At 40.7% G+C, this 25441-nt stretch overlaps 1 protein-coding gene across 2 annotated transcripts in view; it reads left to right on the forward strand.

The window, feature by feature from the left end:
• Positions 1–7611: 7611 nt before the first annotated feature.
• Positions 7612–25441, forward strand: part of LOC123993128 (AP-2 complex subunit mu-B-like) — a 39129-nt gene continuing 21299 nt past the window's right edge. Inside the window, exons 1-7 of one of the 2 annotated variants that reach the window (XM_046294952.1) lie at positions 7612–7817; positions 13150–13262; positions 18619–18796; positions 18878–18965; positions 21551–21633; positions 21888–21893; positions 24385–24520. In XM_046294952.1, the coding sequence (XP_046150908.1) occupies positions 13189–13262; positions 18619–18796; positions 18878–18965; positions 21551–21633; positions 21888–21893; positions 24385–24520 (565 nt within the window). In that variant the 5' untranslated portion in view covers positions 7612–7817; positions 13150–13188. The remainder of the gene's footprint in view (positions 7818–13149; positions 13263–18618; positions 18797–18877; positions 18966–21550; positions 21634–21887; positions 21894–24384; positions 24521–25441) is intronic. The other variant, XM_046294953.1, reaches the window with a different exon arrangement.

A 25441-nucleotide genomic window follows, 5' to 3' on the forward strand; every position in this document is an offset into this window, starting at 1 on the left:
TGCCGAGCATGGCTCCTTGGATCTCGACGGCAGTGTTACGAGCGTCTGTAGTCGCTGGGTCCATTCCTCGGTCGGATCCTTCTGTCATGCAGGTGAATGAGGACCCAAAAGCGACTTGGCGAAAACAGAGTATTTAATCCAGAATAAACTTTACAAAACAAAAAGCATAATACTACACGTAAAGACAAGAACAGACTGGAGACTTGATCGAGAACTGCAGGTTGCCTCGGGAAGGCACTTGAACCTAGCAGACTCAGACACCTGCTCACCACGCAGCATCTGAGGGAAACACGACACGACAGGGCAAAACATAGACACAGCACGGTGAATTATAAATGAGGATCCGACAGGGCAGGTACGGGAAACAAGGAGTGAAATAGGGACTCTAATCAGGGAAAAGGATCGGGAACAGGTGTGGGAAGACTAAATGATGATTAGGGGAATAGGAACAGCTGGGAGCAGGAACGGAACGATAGAGAGAAGAGAGAGCGAGAGAGTGAGAGAGGGAGGGGGAGAGAGAGGGATAGAAAGAGGGAAAGAACCTAATAAGACCAGCAGAGGGAAACAAATAGAATGGGAAGCACAGGGACAAGACATGATAATAAATGACAAAACATGACAATTTTATGGTGAACATCACCAATGAGCAGCCCCTGTATAGCAGGCGTTACCCTGATGGCCTCGACCAGTGGTTCCATAACGAGTGCAAAGAGGAGGGGGGATAAAGGACAGCCCTGTCTGGTACCTCTGTGTATAGGGAAGCTATTTGACCGTAGCCCATTAGTAAGGACAGCAGCCTGAGGATCATCATATAAAACTTTCACCCATTTTATAAAGTTGTCCCCCAGACCAAATTTATTTAGAGCAAATAATAGGTAAGACCACTCCACACGATCAAATGCCTTCTCAGCATCTAGGGAGAGCACAAGACCATCAACAGCACTTTGTTGGTAGGCTTGAATTACATTAAGAAGCCGCCTGACGTTGTTGCATGACTTACGGCCCCTAATGAAGCCAGTTTGGTCTCCTTTCACAATTAGTGGCAATGAGTCCTCTAATCTTGTGGCTAGAATTTTAGAAAGCAATTTTCTATCCACATTCAGAAGGGAAATTGGTCTGTATGAGGAACAAGACTCTGGACATTTTCCCTTTTTGAGAATAAGTGAAATGTTGGCTTCTCTCAGCGTTTGAGGGAGTTGGTCATTTGAAAATGAGTGGTTAAACATATCACGCAATGGCTCAAGGATCAGGCCATGGAACTCTTTATAGAACTCACTACAAAACCCATCTGGTCCTGGGGCCTTACCATTTTGCAGATTCTTAATTGCGAACATTATCTCTTCCTTGGTAATAGGGGCATTGAGGAGGGACCTCTGTTCTTCGGAGATAGTAGGGAGCTCAATCTTACCAAAGAAGTTCTCCATTAATTTGGGTGCATCCTTTGGCAGTTCTGAGGCATAAAGGTTTGTATAAAATTTCTTAAATGAGTCACTTATCAGTTTATTTTCATATAAATGATTACCATCAGAATCAGTAATAGTAGCAATTGACTGAGAGTCAGCCCTCTTTTTAGCTAGGTATGCCAAGTACTTTCCTGGCTTATCGCCATGTTCATATAGCTTTTGCCTGACAAATCTCATTTTCTTTTCAGCGTCCTGTGTTAGGAGAGTCTAACGTTGATCTAATGACTGATATTTCCTTTAATAGGGCAGGAGTGGGCGTTTTTATGTAGTCCTTCTCTTTAGTTCCTAATTCACCCTCTAACATTTTTTGCTTTTCCCGCTTTTTCCGTCTCTTAGTAGCTGTGTATGACATAATCAGACCCCTGGCATACGCTTTACTGGTCTCCCAAAGGAGCGAGGGGTTATCTGTTGATTGAGAGTTAATAGAGAAAAATGCTTTAAACTCCGTTATAAAATGTGATGTGAATGTATGGTCTTTAAGAATGGTTGTGTTCAACCTCCAATGTCTTGACCGATTGAATGCCCCGTTGAGTTTTATGTCCAGGATCACCTCAGCATGATCAGATATGACTATGCTTCCTATCCTAGCAGATAAAACAGACTGCAAAGACGTCCTGGGCATAAAAAAATAGTCTATTCTAGTCTGACATCCATGAGGTGCAGAGAAAAAAAGTGAACTCTCTGTTGGAGGGATGGAAAGCTCTCCAGACATCCGCATACCCCAGATCATCACAAATAACTTTAAGTGACTTAGCTTGAGGAGAGAGTGAAGCTATACCGCTGGGAGACTTATCAATAAGGGGGTTCAACAAGCAGTTAAAATCCCCTCCAACCACTGCAGTGTCTGAGTTTAATTCTGAAAAGTCTAGAAATGCTTTAGTGAGGAAATCAGGGGGGTGAGCAGGGGGGGAAGTAAATATTCATTATGGAAATGTTCTGCCCTTGTAAAGTACCATTAATTATAACAAAGCAACCAAATTTATCTTTCACACAATTCAAGACCTTAAGTGGTAAGTTCTTTTTCACCAGAATTGCTACCCCTCTACTTCTGGATGTAAATGATGAGAAAAACACTTGACCAAACCCTCCTTGTTGTAATTTCAAGTGCTCCTTATCATCCAAATGGGTTTCTTGTAACAGGGCAATATCAATATTTTCTTTTTTCAAAAAAGACAATACTTTCTTCCTCTTAATGGGGTTATGGCTCCCTCTAATGTTCCACGTGCATACACGCAGTCTGTTATCTGCCATTGCATCTTGACCATTCAATATTCAGACTGGATCCTACTGTAAAAGTGGGGTGGTACCTTTTTCCATGTGTTGAACTCTCCTCCATCTCACTGAGCATAAACAAAAAATATGAACCCTGAACTCGAACTATACTGAACCCAAAAAATTAAACATGTAAAAATCCAAAAGGGGTTTTCCCACTAGCTAACATACAGGGGATTTCAACTCTCCAATGTAGACTCTTAAGCCCGCATTGCCGCTCAATAGCCTCATCCTTTATATATATGGAAAATAAAATCAATAGAAGAAGATTGAGGCTATTCCACCTAAAACCAAGCCTGGGCACCAATATGGATTCACACATATATCAGCCTGAGCTATAGCGGCTATTACTTTAGCAATAAAAATAATAAAGATACGAATATTACTGAGCCGGAGTACGTGAGGACTCACACCACTGTTTCATGATCAGATTCAACCAAAAATAAGCTATATAAGCTATATAAGTTATTCAATGCTGTGGAGGCGCAGCTTAGAGTTATTTACCCGAGAGAGTCAATAAACGCAGCAGCCTCTTCAGGTGTGTAGAGCTTTTTAGGTGATCCGTTGACCATAATCTTCAATGTGGCCGGGTACAACAGTGCGTAGTCCATCTTCATTCTCCTGAGTCGAGCCTTCGCCTCATCAAACGCTTTGCGTCTTCGTACAACCGCTGTGGAGTAATCATTGAAGAATGAGACCTTTGGACATTTATGTTGACTACCAACAGAACCGATGTTTCTAGCCGCATCCATGACGCGCTGCTTGTCGGTGAAGTTGTGGAACTTTATAACCACCGGCCGTGGGCGCTGATTGGGGCCCGGTATCGGTGCTTGAGAGCGATGGGCTCTGTCCAGCTTCACACGACCAGCCTTAGTGTCCATTTGTAGGTAGCCAGGGATCCATTCCTCAAAGAATTTTACTGAACGTGTCCCTTCAGAATTTTCCGGGAGTCCCACAACACGAATATTGCATCTGCATCCTCGATTATCCAAGTCGTCAATGTGCTCCGCCATTTCGCGCACCTGTTTCTCAAGTGCTTTTATCTTAGCGTCCATAGATGTAGTTGAAGTTTCCACTGCAGCAATTCTTCCTTCCGCCTCAACAACACGTTTCACAACGCTCTGTATTTCAGCTGAATGGCTTGCTATTGCTTCCAAGACCGTTCTTATCTTAGCATCGATCACTCTAGTAATGTTATCAGTCATCTTTTGAATTATCAGGTCCATTGTGCCTGGGTCCGCAATGGTGTTAGCTTCGCTAACGTTAGCTAGCTCCTCGTGCACATCCACAGGGGTGGTGGTTTTGGTCGACTTCTTAGTAGTTCTATTGGGCATGTTGTCTGAGATTTTTGCGAAATAGTCGTCAAGACTCATTTTATGGTAACTTATTTAGCCAATTCTACCACTTTTTCAAGCTAGGAGATTAATGTAAGAATATAAATTTACGAATGCCACGAGAGCTCGCTGAAACACCGTGTTCTCTCTACGGCGCCATTTTGTTCCCCCTTGAAATGCTTCTTATGAAGCCACTCCTTCGTTGCCCGGGCGGTGTGTTTGGGATCATTGTCATGCTGAAAGACCCAGCCACGTTTCATCATCAATGCCCTTGCTGATTGAAGGAGGTTTTCACTCAAAATCTGATGATACATGGCCCCATTCATTCTTTCCTTTACACGGATCAGTCGTCCTAGTCCCTTTGCAGAAAAACAGCCCCAAAGCATAATGTTTCCACCCCCATGCTTCACATTAGGTATGGTGTTCTTTGGATGCAACTCAGCATTCTTTGTCCTCTAAACACGACAAGTTGAGTTTTTACCAAGAAGTTCTATTTTGGTTTCATCTGACCATATGATATTCTCCCAATCTTCTTCTGGATCATCCAAATGCTCTCTAGCAAACTTCAGACGGGCCTGGACATCTACTGGCTTAAGCAGGGGGACACGTCTGGCACTGCAGGATTTGAGTCCCTGGCGGCGTAGTGTGTTACTGATGTTAGGCTTTGTTACTTTGGTCCCAGCTCTCTGCAGGTCATTCACTATGTCCTCCCGTGTGGTTCTGGGATTTTTGCTCACCGTTCTTGTGATCATTTTGACCCCACGGGGTGAGATCTTGCATGGAGCCCCAGATCGAGGGAGATTATCAGTGGTCTTGTACGTATGTCTTCCATTTCCTAATAATTACTCCCAGAGTTGTTTTCTTCAAACCAAGCTGCTTACCTATTGCAGATTCAGTCTTCCCAGCCTGGTGCAGGTCTACAATTTTGTTTCTGGTGTCCTTTGACAGCTCTTTGGTCTTGGTCATAGTGGAGTTTGGAGTGTGACTGTTTGAGGTTGTGGAAAGGTGTCTTTTATACTGATAACAAGTTCAAACAGGTGCCATTAATACAGGTAACGAGTGGAGGACAGAGGAGCCTCTTAAATAAAAGGTTACAGGTCTGTGAGAGCCAGAAATCTTGCTTGTTTGTAGGTGACCAAATACGTATTTTCCACCATAATTTGCAAATAAATTCATAAAAAATCTACAATGTGATTTTCTGGATTTTTTTCTAATTGTGTCTGTCATAGTTGAAGTGTATCTGTGATGAAAATTACAGGCCTCTCTCATCTTTTTAAGTGGGAGAACTTGCACAATTGGTGGCTGACTAAATGACTGACTTTTTTGCCCCACTGTATACACTACATGACCAAAAGTATGTGTACACCTTCTCGTTGAACATCTCATTCCAAAACCATGGGCATTAAAATGGGCACTCTTCTAAGGAGGCTTTCCACTAGATGTTGGAAGACTGCTGCGGGGACTTGCTTCCATTCAGCCACAAGAGCATTAATGAGGTTGGGCGATTAGGCCTGGATTGCGGTCGGTGTTCCAATTAATCCCAAAGGTGTTCCATGGTGTTGAGGTCAGGGCTCTGTGCAGGCCAGTTAAGTTCATCCACACCAATCTCGACAAACCATTTCTGTATGGACCTCGCCTTCCCCAAACTGTTGACCCAAATTTGGAAGCACAGAATCCTCTAGAATGTCATTGTATGCTGAAGCGTTAAGATTTCCCTTCACTGGAACTAAGGGGCCTAGCCCGAAACATGAAAAACAGCCCCAGACCCATTACTCCTCCTCCACCAACTTTACATTTGGCACTATGCATTCGGGCAGGTAGCATTCTCCCGGCATCCACCAAACCCAAATTTGTCCGTCAAACTGGTGAAACGTGATTCATCACTCAGGAGAACGTTTCCACTCCTCCAGAGTTCAATGGCATTTAGCTTTACACCACTCCAGCCGTGCGGCTGCTCAGTCATGGAAACCCATTTCAGGAACTTGGTAGTGAGTGTTGCAACTGAAGACAGGCGATTTTTATGTGCTACGTGCTTCAGCACTCGGTTGTCCCGTTCTGTAAGCTTGTGCTGCCTACCACTTCGCGGTTGAGCTGCTGTTGCTCCTTAAAACAGCACTTACAGTTGACTGGGGCAGCTTCAGCAGGGCAGAAATTTGACAGACTGACTTCTTGGAAAGGTGGCATCCTATGATGGTGCCACGTTGAAAGTCACTGAGCTCTTCAGTAAGGCCATTCTACTGACAATGTTTTTGTATGGAGATTGAATGGCTGTGTGCTCGATTTTATACAACTGTCAGCAACTGTTGTGCCTGAAATAGAAAAATCCACAAATTTGAAAGTATGTCCACATACTTTTGAATATATAGTGTACTATAATTTTTGCATTTAACTTTCTTCTTTTAAGACTGCCAAGCTGTCCTCAACTGGGGGAACCTCTGTCCGGGTCAACGTCCTCAGGATTATGGAGCGGAGTGTTTATAAAATGTCGTTTGAATATTACAACATGTACGTAGAATGTATGCACACATGACTGTAAGTCGCTTTGGATAAAAGCGTCTGCTAAATGGCATATATTATTATTATTATATTATTAGGATTAAGCCAAACTTCACCATTTAAAAATGGTCATTATCCAAATACTGTCTAATTTTGATATCCTTTTTCTTTCAGATTGATGACCAATGAATTAATGTCCCACTTCAATATGAAGGGAAAGAGGAGCAAACATGCCTTTGCTACCACCTTTAGTAGATTCTGACTGTTGAAGATATTTTACTGTGCGTTACTGTTCTGTCGTGTCCTGCATGCCCATATTATGCCAATCCTTAATTTAATTAGTTATCTTTTTATGTTTACTGTTAATGTCATGAAAGTCAGAAAATCCAGGAGATTAATGTGTTGCGGGCCTTCTGGAAAGTCCTAAAAATATTCCCCTGACTGGCATGGAGGAGAAGGACGCAAAGGATGTATATGAGCAAGTTGAAAACAAATCTAAGAAGCTGGAGATATATTCTATGTGCACTTTTTCTATGCTCCCCGTTCTTAAATGTCAGTTTTGTGTCTTTTACTTTTGGTTTGTACACCAGTTTGAAAAAGCTGAAAATACAATATTTTTGGTTATGGAAAATTTCACAGCGGTTTAAATGTTACAAAGATTTTCTGCACAATGACTGTTTTGTCACATAAACTGAAATTAGGCTAACTATTAGAATTTAAACAACCAGGAAATGGCGGAGCGATTTCTGCATATTGCTTATTTAACTATGACCAGTAGGCTTCCTAATATAGCACATAACTTAGTGGTCCGAATTATGACCATCTGGTCAGAAAGAGGTCACAATTATGACCAACTGGTGGTATGGTGTTCAGGAAAAAACGTAATATTCCGGTCAGTAAAAATACGTTAAAAAGACCATAAAAATACCTCATACATCTTTTCAACCAGGTTTTGCAAATTGGGCCGGGTTAAAGGTTGTACCTAATACCCTTTTTTTAAAATAGTGTGGTTTATTCCTCCAAACTAAATCTAAAAGTTGAATGTCTACTACTTTCATTGTTGCTTGGGGAACATCCAATGCCATTACAGTACATGCTAGTCTTGATAAAGCAATACGACCGTTGAAATCTATAAATCCAGCAGGGTTAGTAGTTGTGGGTCCTTCACTGCCCTATAATCCGCTTCATTGTCAATTGACAGTGAGTCTCTTCGGAGCTACGAGCGGTCGACATCTTGAATTGGAGTAAAAAGGTGAGTGAAATAAAAAACCTTGATCTTAACCATCCTGTTTCAAAATGACTGCTTTTTGGACACGTATTTGCTGCTTTTCGGATAAATTGGCCGGTACAGCTTCAGGTGAATGCGAGGTAGACCGGTGAGAACAGGAGCAATGCAGTAGAAATTTGACCGAGACGGAGAGCAAACGAGTCGTGACAATGGTAACGTTAGCATGCTAGCTAATTAGCCACATTTCGCATGCTAGCAAGATTATATTAAAAGGCAATTTGGAACCAAGGACTGTGTTGTGTGGTGTTGAAAAAACGGTATAGTTATGGGAATACACAATAGGACAGAATACCCTAACGGCGATGGCTACAAACTGTATAGCTAGTTATCGGTGACGGTTAACGTTAGCTGGCTACAGTAGCTAGTTTTCCGGTCAGGCAGACCTCTAGCAGTACAGTAGTACTAGTAGATTTGAGCTAGATGGCTCATTTCAAAACCTCTTACGTTAGCTGACATTAGTGAGCGAGGTACCTTGGTTTGCTGCATCCCCATGCGAATCGATGTGATAACGACATTCTAACGCGTATTTCATGTATCTGCCCCCTTGCCACTGATGATGTTCACAGGCCATTGCAATCTCAAGTTGTTAAAATAGACACAATACCAAATGCGTTCAGTTGTTATGAAGGTTAACTGGCTAATATTAGCTGCTAGACTATTCTAGAACGCCGAAGACACGTTGATGCATGGAATTAGTAATTCGATGGGATCTCAGTGTTGATCCCGCTGGTTCTCCAGTCTTTGAACGGATGGATCCTCAAATAAAATTGTATTTGTCACATGCGCCGAAAACAACCGTTTATGTACGAGGCCTTTGACAACAATGCAGTTAAAAGGGAAGAAAATGTGCTAATTATACTGAAAAAAATATATAAACGCAACCATTTCAAAGATGTCCCTGTTACAGTTCATATAAGGAAAATCGGTCAATTAAAATAAGGCCCTAATGTATGGATTTCACATGACTGGTACCGAAGGTCCAAGAGGTATCTAGGTCCAAGAGGCTTCTAAACTGCTTCTACCCCCAAACCATAAGACTCCTGAACATCTAATCAAATGGCTACCCAGACTATTTGCAGCTTCTATCCCCCCCTTTATGCTGATACTACTCTCTGTTATTATGTATGCAGTCACTTTAATAACGCTACCTACATGTATATGTTACCTCGACCATTGACTCTGTACCAATACCACCTGTACATAGCCTCACTATTGTTATTTTACTGTAGCTTTACTTTTACTTCTGGGTTTTCTTCATAAAACTGCATTGTTGGTTAAGGGCTTGTAAGTAAGCATTTCGCTGTAAGATCTATACCTATTGTATTTGGTGTGTGTGACAAATACAGTTTGATTTGGGAATAGGAATACAGATATGCATCTGTTGGTGACAGATACCTTAAAGGTAGGGGCGTGGACCAGAAAACCAGTCGGTATCTAGTGTGACCACCATTTGCCTCATGCGGTGCGACTACGGAGAGAGATGGCTGCCAAAAGGTTGAACGTACATATCATTTAGGATCGTAAGAAAATCCATACGTACATTGTTAGGATCGTAAGAAAAGCCATGCTCGAAACTTGAAACGTAAATGTTAAATTAGATCTGTCAACGTACAAACCCTATGTTACGACTATGAATGAACATTTACAAGTTCAAGTCTTACTTCACATTTTTTAATATATATTTTCAATTATTCAACAACAGAACAATACAACACAGTAAGAGTAAATGCTACGACAAAAAGTAAATCAATCCTCACCACCCCCAAAATAAAATGACTTAAAACGATGACAAATGAGTTAAATTAGAATAGTAATAATACAAATGACTAAATAAGACAAATGACAAGAGATACCGACATGTACACAAAACAATACAAACAGTACATTGCAGAGAGAAAATCGCTGCATCGATCTAGAAGCTCACCTCCACCAACCTCAATGGAAGTGTTTTCATATAGTCCAGGAATGGTTGCCATATTTTCACAAGGTAGTTTAATTTATTTCTAAAAGCATAGGTAATCTTCAAAAATAGTAATATTTTTATAGTATATAAAATATAGTATATTTTAATACTCCTTGCTGCACTCGCGTAACAGGTGGTCAGCCTGTCACGCAATCTCCTCGTGGATTGCAATGTAATCAGCCATAATCGGCACCCAAAAATGCAGATTACCGATTGTTATGAAAACGTGAAAATCGGCCCTAATTAATCGGCCCGGCCATGGTCGACCTCTAATCTAGAGTTGATGGTCGCTGACACACTATCTTGGCATACGTCCGACCATAGACCCTCATCAATTGTAGTATTTCCATCACTCTCTCGACTTATGTACATCTTGTTTTGGGCATTGTTGCATTAGCAATGAGTACACTCTGGATATAAATCTATATGTGTCATTGTTATCATGGAGTAGTTGTTCAATGCTTGATAGGTTTGGTAAAGTCATATATCCAAAAGTGCTTCTGAGAAAGGTTTAACTGTAAATAACAAAATAAATGATAATTGTATAACTAATATTTTGCTTTTAGTTGCTCAAATGAAATAAGTACCCCATCTATATAACAATGTTCTAAATGCGTTATTCCCTTCTCATTCCCTTCTCCCTTCACAAATTGTTTTGCTATCCAAGATCATTGGCAGGAGTCTGTTTTGCCACAGGGGTGTTTTGGATGACAAGTCTTCTTTCAGACCAAAGAACTTACGAATTTTATACCAAGATCTAAATTGATGGTACAGGTATTGCTGGTTTTTGTTGATGTAGTCTTGGGGTTCCACTTGTAGATACTATTACTCCCAACTTCTTCATGAAGAGCAAACATTTCCATCTGAGTCCAAGAAGGGGCTGGTTCAGTTTCAAATAGGAATGAAATTAATAAAATTTGCGCTTCCCAGTAATGCATCTTGAAATTTGGTAGGCAGAGACCTAGACTATAATCCCACGTTAACCTTCTGGTTACTAGTCTAATGCTCTAACTACTAGGCTGCCCTGCCACCCTTAAAGAAACTCTCGGGTCAGGTTATTCGTAAAGATTAAAATAGGTACATCATTTTAGGCAGAACGTTCATCTTAATACAGATAATTCTCCCAAATGATATGAGAGGCAGATCTATCCATCTATTCAAGTCATCCACCGCCTTATGAACCAAGGCAGAGTAGTTAAGCTTGTACAAATTTTGAAGTCATTATCAACTGTGATTCCTAGATATTTGAACCCCTGTGGCGACCATCTGAACGGACCCGTTCGTTCACAGATGCTATAGTCAAAGTGAGTCAGTGGAAGTATTAGACTTTTGTCCATGTTGACTTTGTAACCTGAGCTGTATGTACCCAAAAGCGTCTGTAGTTTTGAGAGAGATCCGGTCGGGTGAGAGAGGAACAAAATGATGTTGTCTGCGAACAATGAGATCTTATGCGTTATCTGGCCCACCAGAACGCCCTTTATTTTAACCCAGTTGACAAACGAAGGACCAAGGCTCAATTTTGCCAGTACCTTGAATAGGTATGGCCACTCCAGCCTATCAAAGGCCTTTTCAGCGTCTAAAGATACTGCTATACTAGGATCGCTCCTCACACTGGCCATGTGAATTGCGTTGAATAAGATGTGCAAATTATTGGTGGAGGATATTTTCTGTATAAAACCTGTTTGATCGGTGTTAATCAGATTTGGCTAATATATTAGGACAATATTTGCCATCACCTTAGAAATCAATTTATAGTTGGCATTGAGGAGCGAGATCGGCCTATAGGAAGAACATTGTAGAGGATCTTAATTAAAAAAAAATGTATAACTGTTATTATAGCCGTGGAAAAGGAGTCTGTTAGACTCTGCGTCTCAGCAGATACATTTAGAACATCCATCAAGAGAGGAATAAGCTAATCTTTAAACTCCTTATAAAACCCTGGGGGAAAGCCATCGTCTCCTGGTGATTAGCTGGATTGTAGAGAGGAAATGGCCTTTTCGAATGTCTGTTTTTGTAAATGGGCGTTCGTTTTGGTCTTCCTGTGTGAGGGGCGGTAGTTCAATAATTGACAGAAATGTGTCTATCATTACTGGTTCCATCAGAAGTGTATAACTTAGAATAGTATTGTTTAAATGAATCATTCATCTCTTCCGGGTTGTGAGACACTTGACCATTCTGTGTTTCAATAGAGTTGATGGTTCTCAAATTCTCCTCAGCTTTTATCTGCCAGGCCAAGATTTCTTCTTGTCTTCTTCCCCAATTCATGTTTTATTTTGATTTATAATCCCATCAGGTAGCTTGATTTCAGGTGTGTCGTGTAAACAACATTATTAGGGACATCGTTCTTCTTGCACAGCATGTAGGCTAAGCGTTTAAATCAAGCTATTATATTCATCTGACTATTCACAATAAACATATTATTGTGTGCATACTCTGTGCCGGCCATGTTCCTATTGGTTAGTCACCGGGATCTGACACTGCTAGAACTTTGTCATAGGCTATGACCACACGCAGCGGTACTTAATCGGCAGACAGACCCGGTCACACTGACCTTGGAGTGAGAGAGACATAAGGTCAGATCTTGTGGAACACACACATTCACACACACTAGGCTATTATGCTGACTTGCATATGGCAACTCTATCAGTCTGGCTTCATGATGTTTGAATAGATATAAGGGTCAAATGAGTTCTGTAAGCTTTTGGATGTGTCCTTCTGAATAGTCTGAGAGATAGAGGTAAAGGGGGTGGGGGGGGGTCCTTCAATCTGAGCCGAATTCAGTTCAATCATGACATGAATTGAAAATGTGCTTCCTATGGCACCTGAAGGTCGAATGAAAGGGTAGGCATGTTTTTAATTCATTAACAAATTAGCCTATATGACATTGCTCCTCTAGGGTTGTGTTCATTAGGGCGCGTATTTGTTATTGGGGGTTTAGGTAGAACCAACCCTGTTTCAGTCAGCTTTATTTTGGGGCCTAATGAACACCTTGATTCCCCTCTTGTTTTCTGTGTATTAGCTATAGGAGCAGTAATCTGGTCTAGGCCTATTTTATTGGTCTTCCTGAGGAAGGGGAAGGAGAGGATTAGTTAATCCAGGGCTTTTCTTGTTATGGATCATGTACTTTTGTTAAACTACTCCTTTCCTGCATAGTAGTATCTAGAGATGGATGTAATAGTCTCTCTCTCTGCCTCTTCAGTCAGATATATGATTTCTTTCTGAATTCCTCCTGACCCAAGAAGATGTTTCTTCAAGAAGCCTTTTTCCCCCTCTGATTTTTTATTGTTGTACTGCCTGCTGATCACTTCCCTACTCTATCTCTCCCCCATGCAGTCACTACTCATGGCCTGTTATGACTGAGAGGCTGCCATCATGATTGGAGGATTGTTCATCTACAACCACAAGGGGGAGGTGCTGATCTCCCGCGTCTACCGTGATGACATAGGGTGAGTCCACAGAGTAGTGTTGCATGGTATACCGAAACTTCAGTAATTTTTCGATTAACAAAATGAAACGGTTCGGTACTAACATTTTTGTTACGTTCTGTACTTCTGTCAAATGTCTCACGTGATTGAAAGGATCAAGTCTGTCGATCAGCGCATCCACTTCATAGCGTGAAGAGGAAAGTGCATGCTCCACTTAGTCATTCATTGCGGGCTGTCTGGGCTGCATTGTTAGCTCCCCACTAATGCTTCACAAACACTTGAATAATGCAAAACGTGAAGAAATGTTGAAACTGTTAATTACTGTTCGCAAAACAATGTCCATACAGATTATCACAGTATCTTCCTGCTTTAATTGTGGGCATACTTTCCTTGTTAGCTTACATCTGAATTCCCTACCCTAGTACCCAAAGAAAACTGATTTCAAAGCTATTTGTCATCAAAAACATTCTTAATTAACTTAGTCTACCTTGCCACCAAAAACTCATTCATTTCATTGTCTCCCTCGCCTCCGTCTGATTTCTACTAGATTCCATAACCACATTCTGCCTTGCGAATGACGTCTTTACTTTCTTAGACAGTGCACACTTTTATAAAAGAGATTGCTTCTTCTATGCAAATGTTTTTGATAAAATAATATGTTCTCCTAGCAGTTGCCAATAAAATAAGTCCTTAATGGCAGTGATTGTTTCTCATCTGTAGCCCCATGAAATCATCTAAAACAACCTCAATAAGTCAATGCATGCACACACTCCTATTGAACAATAAGCATTTACCTGTATTGTGAATAGGCCGAGACAGCATCTTGATTTACCCAGTTCATCAATAGATTTATCCTATCACCATTGTTATTTTGTAGTTAGATTGGTCAAAAAAAATCTAAATTGATTGTATGATTTGTATAATTGATTAATTAATGCATACAGTGTGTCACTACACACAATAACCCATAATGTCAAAGTGAAATTATGTTTTTTGAAATTTGTACAAATTAATAAAAATAAAAAGCTGAAATGTCTTGTCAATAAGTATTCAACCCCTTTGTTATGGCAAGCCTAAATATGTTCAGGAGTAAAAATGGGCTTAACCTCTTGCTCCTACCTGACACGCAGGCGTCCCATCTAGACATCTGGAAATGCAAATGCGCGACGCTAAATGCTAATAGTACTAGTTAAAACTCAAACGTTCATTAAAATACACATGCAGGGTATTGAATTAAAGCTGCACTCGTTGTGAATCCAGGCAACAAGTCATATTTTTAAAATGCTTTTCGGCGAAAGCATGAGAAGCTATTATCTGATAGCATGTAACACCCCAAAAGACCCGCAGGGGACGTAAACAAAATAATTAGCATAGTCGTCGCTACACAAACCGCACAAATAAAATATAAAACATTCATTACCTTTGACCATCTTCTTTGTTGGCACTCCTAGATGTCCCATTATCACTATTGGGTCTTTTTTTCGATTAAATCGGTCCATATATAGCCTAGATATCGATCTATGAAGACTGTGTGATAAACGGAAAAAAAATAGCATCTTATAACGTAACGTCATTTTTTTAAATTAATAAAGTTGACGATAAACTTTCACAAAACACTTCGAAATACTTTTGTAATGCAACTTTAGGTATTAGTACACGTTAATAAGCAACCAAATTAATCACGAGGCGATGTATATTCTTGAGCTGTCCGTCTGGAAATAAGGTCCGGGTAAATCTCAACCAAAATATCCGGTCGGAGACCGGAAGAAATGGCTTGTCTCTTCTTCGTTTGACCAAGACACAAAGCCTAGGCAAATGACAAGACTGTTGACATCGTGTGGAAGCTGTAGGTATTGCAACCTCAGCCCCAATTATTGTGGTTCGCCTTTATCAATGGGTTGAAGTGGCGGATGGATATATATTTCCATTTTCAGTGATCAGATTTTCCTGCGCTTTTCGATGAAACACACGTTCTGTTATAGTCACAGCCTTGATTTAACCAGTTTTATAAACGTCTGAGTGTTTTCTATCCACACATACTAATCATATACATATCCTATATTCCTGGCATGAGCAGCAGGGCGCTGAAATGTTGCGCGATTTTTAACAGAATGTTTCAAAAAGTAGGGGGTAGGAGTAACAGGTTAACAAGTCAAATAATAAGTTGCATGGATTCAATAATACTGTTTAACATCATTTTTGAATGACAACCTAATCTCTGTAACCCACACATACAATTATATGTAAGGTCCCACAGTCTAGTAGTGATTGTCAACCACAAAGACCAGGGAGGTTTTCTAATGCCTCACAAAGAGGGGGACCTATTGTTTTATTTTGACCCATATACCAATGTGTAGTTTACTAATAAAATGGTTTGACGGTGAAGTAATCGGTCTTCATATCCCAAAGGAAAGAAATTCTCACTACAATACATTTGAATAGAAAGTTAGCAAAAATAGACAAGATCTTGCTACCATGGACAGGAAAAGACCTGCCTATTTGTGGAAAAATCTCCTTTATTAACTCTAGTCATATCCCAGTTTACTTATTTGTGTATGGCCCTGCCTAACGACTTGTTTCTTAAATTTTATGAGCAAAAAATATGCAATTTTATTTGGAATGGCAAGCCAGACAAAATTAAACGGGCCTATTTATATAATGAATATGAATTCAGAGGACAGAAATTATTAAATATTAAAGCATTAGACCTCTCAGTAAAGGTTTCAGTCATACAAAAGTTATACTTAAATCCGAACTGGTTTTCTAGTAGTTTAGTAAGAAAGGCTCACCCCGTGTTCAAGAATGGCTTTTTTTCCCTTTATTCAGATTACAACTGCTCACTTTCGGTTATTTGAAAAATGAAATCATCTCAAAAATATATTTATTTTTAAAACAAGCTATAGAAAGTTGGTTTTAATCTCAGTTAAAATGTACTAATTGATGAAAAAAAAAATATATATATACTTTTGGAGGAGAAAAAAAAGGTATAATTTTTGTAAATTGTCATAAATAGGACTGGTGGAGTTATGTCACACATACAGCGAACAAAAATATATGGAAATGTCTGCTCTACTCAAAATGATACGTTATGTTCAGAAATCCACAGGAAAGAGCGATCACGACAACGCAGACGTATATTCCAAATAATATCCATAATGTCCACAGAAACATGTCAAACGTTTTTTATAATTCATCCTCAAGTTGTTTTTAAAATATATATTCGATAAATATATCAAACGTGTGTGTAGGTTTTTCTCATTACCTTTGACCATCTTCTTTGTTGGCACTCCTGGATGTCCCATAATCACTATTGGGTCTTTTTTTCGATTAAATCGGTCCATATATAGCCTAGATATTGATCTATGAAGACTGTGATAAACAACAAAAAAATAGCGTTTCATAACGTAACGTCATTTTTTTAAATTAAAAAAGTAGACGATAAACTTTCACAAAACACTTCGAAATACTTTTGTAATGCAACTTTAGGTATTAGTACACGTTAATAAGCGATAAAATTCATCAGGAGGCGATGTAAATTCTATAGGTGTCCGTCTGGAAAAAATGTCCGGATATTTCTCAACCAAAACATCCGACTCTAGACATCGTGTGGAAGCTGTAGGTACTGCAACCTCGGCTTCATTTAATTTGGTTCTTCTTTAACAATTCCTGTAAGTGGCGCATGGATATGTATTTCCATTTTCAGTTATCAGATTTTCCTGCACTTTTCGATGAAACGCACGTTCTGTTATAGTCACAGCAGTGATTTAACCAGTTTTATAAACGTCTGTGTTTTCTATCCACACATACTAATCAAATGCATATACTATATTCCTGGCATGAGTAGCAGGGCGCTGAAATGTTGCGCGATTTTTAACAGAATGTTCGAAAAAGTAGGGGGTAGGAGTAACAGGTTAACCGCTAGGCTACCTGCCGTACCTGGTTTACACAGCACAGAGGAGCAAAAGGGACTGGACCAAAAATACAACACGAGAACAAGCAGACATAAAAGAAAAAATAACAAAACCTTGATTCTTGCAATACAGGCATTTGGAATAGTGCGCAAAAACATACATTTGAATTAATCAAATTAATTCAAAAATCGCCCAGCCCTAGGTGTGTTCAGTAGGATATAGGCCCAAAACACTTATATTGGCTTTGCTTGAATTGCCCTGCCATTGCGTGGCTATATGATCACACCGGGTAATAGATCAGTTGTTGTATTCCTTGTTAAGCACAGCTGAGTGAGCATACATTTTAATAATTCACTTTTTATTTTATTTTACTGGGTTGATGGAGCCTGTATCTGATGGTCAGTCTCAGTGGAGGGAGAGAGCAGCAGACTGAGGGTTTGCCTCTCATCGTCCCTCCGCTGATACTGACCGGAAATGGACCGTCTGGTGACTTGGTGAAACTCAAGTCACACCACATTATTTCTATAGTGATTTGCTCTCTGGGCCTGCCGCGCACGGGGCAGCTAAATCGGGTAAACCTACCGCCAACCGTGTGAGGTAAAAAAAAAAAAAAAATAGGAATGCAAGGTTTATCGTTGATGTTTTTTACAGAAATGTATGGTGATGGATTAGGAATGCCTTGGATAGCGACGGGTTGGTGACCACCCTACGGCCACATGCACAGTAGCCTGCATTTGGCCGTACCAACATTAATCTCATCTTTCTCCGCTACAATTAAAACATTTGTCCACACGGAGGACATTCCAGGCTATAGGCATATTTTTTATTTATATTTTATTTTGCGTACAAGGAGTGAGAGAATGGTGCTGAAGCGTGAAATTGGGATGCCGGCTACAATTGTATTTATTTTTATCAGCCAAAAGCCTGCAGTTGCCAGCTAATGGAATCCCTGGTGTGCCTGTGCTTGCGCCCGCCATTCGTGTGTCACTCTAACCCTCTGCCCTGATGTCTCTCTCCCAATCTTCATTCTCCACCTCCTTCTGCTCCTCCTCCTCCTTGTCTTTTGTGTTTCTGTCCACCCTTTTTGCTGGAGCCATTTCTCTCCATGTCCACCATTTTGTCCATTGGATACTGTAGGAATAGGTAAGATGATGTGCTCGCCTGGCAACTGATTATCTCCTGACTGAAGTGTCTTGCCGGCATGCAAGCTACATTGACAACCCCCCATTAAAGCCTGTTTTTCTTTTTCTCCAGATGTAAGCTTACCGTTTCCTTTCTTCGGTGCATCTCGTGGTCATCTATTTCTCCTCTTCCTCTTTCACTCTTCCCCTTTTTGACTTTTAATCATCTCATATCTTTACCTGCCTAATAAATGTCTCTAACACTCTCTGTTCCTCTTCCTGCTCAAGGTCTTTTGAATGTCCCTGACGACCCCCTCCTTTTCTTTCCTGTCTTTGTGTGTCCAGGCGCAACGCGGTGGATGCGTTCCGCGTGAACGTGATCCATGCGCGGCAGCAGGTGCGCTCGCCGGTCACCAACATCGCCCGCACCAGCTTCTTCCACGTCAAGCGCTCCAACATCTGGCTGGCGGCGGTCACCAAGCAGAATGTCAACGCCGCCATGGTGTTCGAGTTCCTCTACAAGGTACATTCGTTGGCGTTGTATGTATTGGCTGGAGCAATCACATTTTCTTAAATAACTATCTGCTTTTTATCTCATCTTAAGATGTGCGACGTCATGACGGCCTACTTCGGCAAGATCAGCGAGGAGAACATCAAGAACAACTTTGTGCTGATCTACGAGCTGCTGGACGGTAAAGGAAGCCTTTTCTTTTGCCACTCTTGTAGGCTATCGCTCTCTTTTTCCTCTGGCTCTTTGTTCCTCTGGAAAGAGTCGTCTTGAAAGAGTAGAGCTGATGCATCAGTCGTCTATTGTTGCTACTTTGTGTGTGTGTGTGGTGTGTGTGTCTGTTAGGGATTTCTGGATAGTCGAAATGCATGTTTTAAATATTATATATGTATTTTTACTTCAATTGGGGCTTGCTCGTGCTCTCAGGTAAGAGCCAGTGAACTCTGCTTGTTGTTTTAACAGATGGGGGGGGGGGGGGGGTCGAAAGAGGAGCAGGGGCCAGTGTGTGATACGGAGGAAGAACAAATGAGAAAGTAGCCAAACTGGCAAGTTAACCTAGCGCAGTAATACTCTTGTCTATCTATCATCTCATCTGGTAGTGTCTGTCTTCACTGCACTTAAATCGATGTAAAGAAGTTAGCTACACCAGATTGCAACTTTTGAATACTCTCACAAGTAATCGAATACTAAATACGTTCTGATATTTAAATAACTGCCCACCCCTGGTGTGTGTGTGTGTGTGCTCAATTGCAGCGTGTTATTTTCCCCCTCTGTTTACAACCACCTAACAAACTTTACAGGAATTCCACACAACCATCATGCCACATCCTGAAGTGGTTCTCTTGTGCCACAGTCAGCCTTTCTGCTGTGCTGTTGTTTTTTTAGGTTTAGACTTTTGTGACTTTTAAGTGAGAAAATCTCAACCTAAAAAAAATATAGCGCTGGCAGATGTCTACGTGTGCTGTGACAGACATTGCATGCAGACTTGCTAATATCCACTCAAGAAATTGGTGAAATTAATATGATTGCTTTCCTTTCTTTCAAATAATTTTATTTTCAGATAGTGAGATAGATGGAGGCCAGTAGGCCAGATTAGAACCTAGGCCCACACAGTAGACATGTGTCAGAGGCTGGGGCTTTACCCCTAAACCAGCCAGGACACATTGGTTTTCTTTAGGTGAAGAGCAATATACAGAACATGTTTTGAAAACATACAAGTACCACTTTCTTCTGACCTATGATGTGATGTTTGGGGAGATGACTGTGTTTATGAAACTAAAAGAGGGTAACTGTTCTAGGGCTGTACCCGACAAAAACAATCTTGGTCCACCGAAAGTATTCTGTTCTTTCGACCAATCAATGTTTTTCCATATATAGACACTCCCTATGTGTTTTAAGAAAATCAACTATATGCAGTGAGCTTGTCTGATTCTTTAAGCTTATGATTTGATGAAATAAGACAAATGCCTCTAGGGTGCCAGATATCTAGATAACCAGAAGAAAAAAACCTGACCCAACTATTCTTCTCCCCTTCCCGCTGGCTTTCACAGATTCTGCCGTTACTCTCTTGAAGTTGCTAGTAAATAGACTAAATGGCCACCTACTCAAAAACCTTTCTCATGTACAATGCCAATTTATTTGACAATTTCTACCGATCTGCGTGCTAATTATAGTTTTCATATGCACATTTTCAGTTTCATTTCATTTATAATGTCTTCATATTTCAAAATCATTGTCGTGTTAATCAAAATTCTATCCAAATCTATATGAAAGTGATACAAACCTAAAAAGTAACTTCTATTGCCAACTATGTAAAAATAGCCTACATAAAGCCAACAAATAAAAACATTTCAGCCTGCAGGTAGAAAATATTCTAAAAATAAATATCCTATAAATGACATTGGCTACACATGGCCTGTCTGCAACCAATTTGAAATATTGTATAAACTATTAACTTGGGTCAGGCTTTACTAGCGAAAGTCTTCAGAGTTTCCAGCGCACAGACACAGATGTAGGCTATTTGCTCAAGGGATAAGAAGCTGTGCTTGACTTGGGCACTAGCTCACCGGACCTGAAATGTACCGGCACCTGAAATGATCCACGGATTGAGCTTCTGTTCCTCTTATAGAATATTCTCTAAAGTATTGTGGAGCTGCTGCACCTAAATATAAACAGTAGCAGCATCCAAAATGAGAACCGGAACCTATTTCAGTCCAAGTCGAGCACTGATAAGAAGTAATCAGGTAGGCCTGTTTTATGACATTTTCACTGGATTAGAGCATAGCTGTCATCAAGGCAAAGGGTGGCTACTTTGAAGAATTTCAAATATATATATATTTTTTTATTTGTTTCACACTTTTTTGGTTACTACATGATTCCATATGTGTTATTTCATAGTTTTGATGTCTTCGCTAGTATTCTACAATGTAGAAAATAGTAAAAATAAAAACCCTTGAGTGAGTAGGTGTGTCCAAACCTTTGACTGGTACTGTATTTGTTTGTTACTGCTCGACTAAAATAATATTGGTCGACCAACAGCCTAATGACCAAACAATCAACCAGTCGAGTAATTGGGCTCAGCCGAATTGTTCGAAAAAACCCTCTCCTCCCCTGCAACCCTTTCCCAGATCGTCGCTCATGTTCAATACAGTCTCTGAATTTACCTGGTCAAATAAGGGTTACATAAAACAAGATGGTGTTTCTTTGTGAGCCCATCTGGTGAACTCATAGCAGAAGTGTGTGGTCTCACGGTCCCCTTGTCCGTTGTAGAGATCCTGGACTTTGGCTACCCCCAGAACTCGGAGACTGGCGCACTGAAGACCTTCATCACTCAAACAGGCATCAAGAGCCAGGTGGGAACTACAACCATTTAAAAAAAAAAAAGATACATCTCATATCCAGTTTGGACTGCGTGGTAATCACAGTAGTATACCTTTTGAGCTGTTGATGTTGGGCATGAGGGATAGCTCTAGTCAGAGCTGATGATATTGTTTAATTGGTTGTAGACTTGTGTAATGTCCTTTTCTCTCTCTCACTTGCTCTCCTTCTCTCTCTCTCGATGTGCTCCTTGGCTGACATTTTATCGTCCGGTCTTGTCATTCTCCAGCACCATGTGAGTACTCTCCCTTTTGATTGGTTGTTTATAGGCAGACTCAACTGTTTTACATCTTGCACAGACATTTACATTTACATTTTACATTTAAGTCATTTAGCAGACGCTCTTATCCAGAGCGACTTACAAATTGGTGCATTCACCTTATGACATCCAGTGGAACAGTCACTTTACAATAGTGCATCTAGATCTTAAAGGGGGGGTGAGAAGGATTACTTATCCTATCCTAGGTATTCCTTAAAGAGGTGGGGTTTCAGGTGTCTCCGGAAGGTGGTGATTGACTCCGCTGTCCTGGCGTCGTGAGGGAGTTTGTTCCACCATTGGGGGGCCAGAGCAGCGAACAGTTTTGACTGGGCTGAGCGGGAACTGTACTTCCTCAGTGGTAGGGAGGCGAGCAGGCCAGAGGTGGATGAACGCAGTGCCCTTATTTGGGTGTAGGGCCTGATCGCTCCATAGGCAAGCACCATGGTCTTGTAGCGGATGCGAGCTTCAACTGGAAGCCAGTGGAGAGAGCGGAGGAGCGGGGTGACGTGAGAACTTGGGAAGGTTGAACACCAGACGGGCTGCGGGGTTCTGGATGAGTTGTAGGGGTTTAATGGCACAGGCAGGGAGCCCCAGCTTGGTGACTGTCTCCTTACGGATATCAAATCAAATGTTACTTGTCACATGCGCCGAATACAACAGGTGTAGACCTTACAGTGAAATGCTTACTTACAAGCCTTTAAAACCCCTCTGGGATAGGGGCCCCGCCAGCGGGACAACTTCCGGTGAAACTGGAGGGCGCTCAATTCGAATAAATAATCATAAAAATTATTAATATTAACATTTGGTACATATAAGTGTCTTATATCAGTTGAAATCTTAAATTATTGTTAATCTAACTGCATTGTCCAATGTACAGTAGGCTTTACAGCGAAAGCATGCCATGCGATTGTTTGAAGATGGCGCCCCACATCAAAATATTTTTCCACCACAGGTTTCATAAATTCAGAAATAGCTATTACATATTCACTTACTTTTTCAAAATCTTCCTCTGATTTGTCATCCAAAGGGTCCCAGCTATAACATGTAGTGTCGTTTTGGTAGATAAAATCCTTATTTTATCCCAAAAATTCTGTTTAGTTGGCACCATCGATTTGAGTAATCCACTCGTTCAACATGCCAAGATAAGAATCCAAAAATCTACCCCTAAACTTTGTTTCAACAAGTTAAAATATGTTTCTATTAACTCCTCAGATACCCTAAAATGTAATCAAACTATATTATTTCATACGGAAAGAAGTATGTTCAATAGGAATCCAATTTTAGCTGGTGTGCATTGTCTTCATGGTGCTCGCACACATGAATTTCCAAGCAGGTGTCCTTGTACTAAAACTCATTCTTACTCGTTTTGGAAGAATCAAGCCTGAGGCCTTGAACAAAGATTACTGACACCCAGTGGAAGTCATGGGAATTGCATCCTGGGAGGTAGATTTCATTATTTCCCTATACTTTCCATTGTAAGAGCATGGGCTCTCAAAAAAAAATAACTCTGGTTGGTTTTTATTTTAATTTCTCCTACCATATCTATTGTTATAGTCTCCTACATTATTTTAACATTTCTACAAACTTCAGAGTTTTCTTTCCAATGGTACCAATTATATGCATATCCTGGCTTCAGGATATGTAACAGGCAGTTTACTTTGGGCACGTTAGTCAGGCGGAAATTGAGAAAAAATTACCCTAGCCTGAAAAATGAAAAAAAAAGAAGGAAAAAAAGCAACAAATAATTAAAGAGCAGTAGTAAAATAACAATAGCGAGGCCATATACAGGGGGAACTGGTACAGAGTCAGTGTGCGGGTGCACCGATTAGTTGTGGTAATTGAGGTAATATGTAGGTATAGTTATTTAAGTTACTATGCATAGATAATAATAGTAGCAGCAGTGTAAAATGGGGGGGGGGGGCAATGCAAATAGTCTGGGTAGCCATTTGATTAGATGTTCGGGTGTCTTATGGCTTGGGGGTAGAAGCTGTTTAGAAGCCTCTTGGATCTAGACACCGGTACCGCTTGCCATGCGGTAGCAGATAAAACAGTCTATGACTAGGGTGGCTGGAGTCTTTGACCATGTTTAAGGCCTTCCTCTGACACCGGCTGGTATAGAGGTCCTGGATGGCAGGACGCTTAGCCCTGGTGATGTACTGGGCCGTTCACACTACCCTCTGTAGTGCCTTGCGGTGGGAGGCCGAGCAGTTGCCATACCAGGCAGTGATTCTCTCAACCTGCTCCACTATCTTTTTACTTTCTTCTCTTTATGACGATCCCTCTTCTCTTTCCTCCTCCTTGTCCTTTTCCTGTATCCTCTCTCTGTCAACCTTTTTTTCTCTACTCCTCTCTATCCTTTTCCTCCTGTTCTTCTCCCTATTCTTTTCTCCCTCTCTCCTTGTTTTTTCCCTCTATCTCCCCTATCTATGTCAACTACTTGTTTCTCTCCCCTCTCTGTCCCTTTCAGTCCAAGGAGGAGCAGTCTCAGATCACCAGTCAGGTGACCGGGCAGATCGGCTGGCGTCGCGAGGGCATCAAGTACCGTCGCAACGAGCTCTTCCTGGACGTGCTGGAGAGCGTCAACCTGCTGATGTCTCCTCAAGGTAATACCGGTGTCGAGTTTGTTTTGCAGCAAGGACTTTGTATCGCTGCTGTACTGAAACAAATCAACAATGACAAACGTACACTGGACTCGGGTCTTGAATTAATACATTTTATTGGACATGTTTAAAATGCATATAGAGGTGACTCATTCATGTGAGGACAACACTAATTACATTTTTAAAAATGAGAGAATTTAAAAAACAATTAAGTCTATTGACATTATGGTCCTCGTTATCATGTGGGCAACAAGAATGGACAGTGTGGGCAAGACTGGCTGTGCATCGGGCACTTCAAAGGCACTTCAAATTCAATACAATTGGAAAATACATACAATACAGGGATCTCTAAAACTATTGGGACAGTGACACGCTTTTTGTTGTTTTGGCTCTGTACTCCAGTGCTTTGGATATGAAATGGCACAATGACCGACTGGTTGAATTGCTGACTGTCAGCTTTAATTGCTTTAATTTTAATCCATATCGGGTAAAACCGTTTAAATTCCCCAATTTTTTTTTTTACATAGTCCACCCAAATTAAAGGGACCGAAAGTATTGGGACAAATTCACTTATGTGTATTAAAGAGGTCAAAAGTTTCAAGCTTGTGACTTCAAACTTGTTTGATGCATTTTCTGTTTGTTTTGGTTGTTTCAGATTATGTTGTGCCCAATAGAATTAAATGGTACATTTATTGCAAAAAAAGAATAGAATGTTTCTAAACACTTCTACATCGATGTGGATGCTACCATGATTACGGATAGTCCTGAATGAATCGTGAATAAGGATGAGGCTAGCATTTTTTTGTGGGGAGGGGGGATGATAATTGTGCATCTAACTTTCTCACTCATCATTATTCACTATCTAATCATGGTAGCATCCGCATTAATGTGGAAGTGTTTAGAAAAGTATTCTTAAAAAAAAAA

The sequence above is a fragment of the Oncorhynchus gorbuscha genome, linkage group LG13 (genome assembly GCF_021184085.1).
Source record: "Oncorhynchus gorbuscha isolate QuinsamMale2020 ecotype Even-year linkage group LG13, OgorEven_v1.0, whole genome shotgun sequence".
Lineage (NCBI taxonomy): Eukaryota > Metazoa > Chordata > Actinopteri > Salmoniformes > Salmonidae > Oncorhynchus > Oncorhynchus gorbuscha.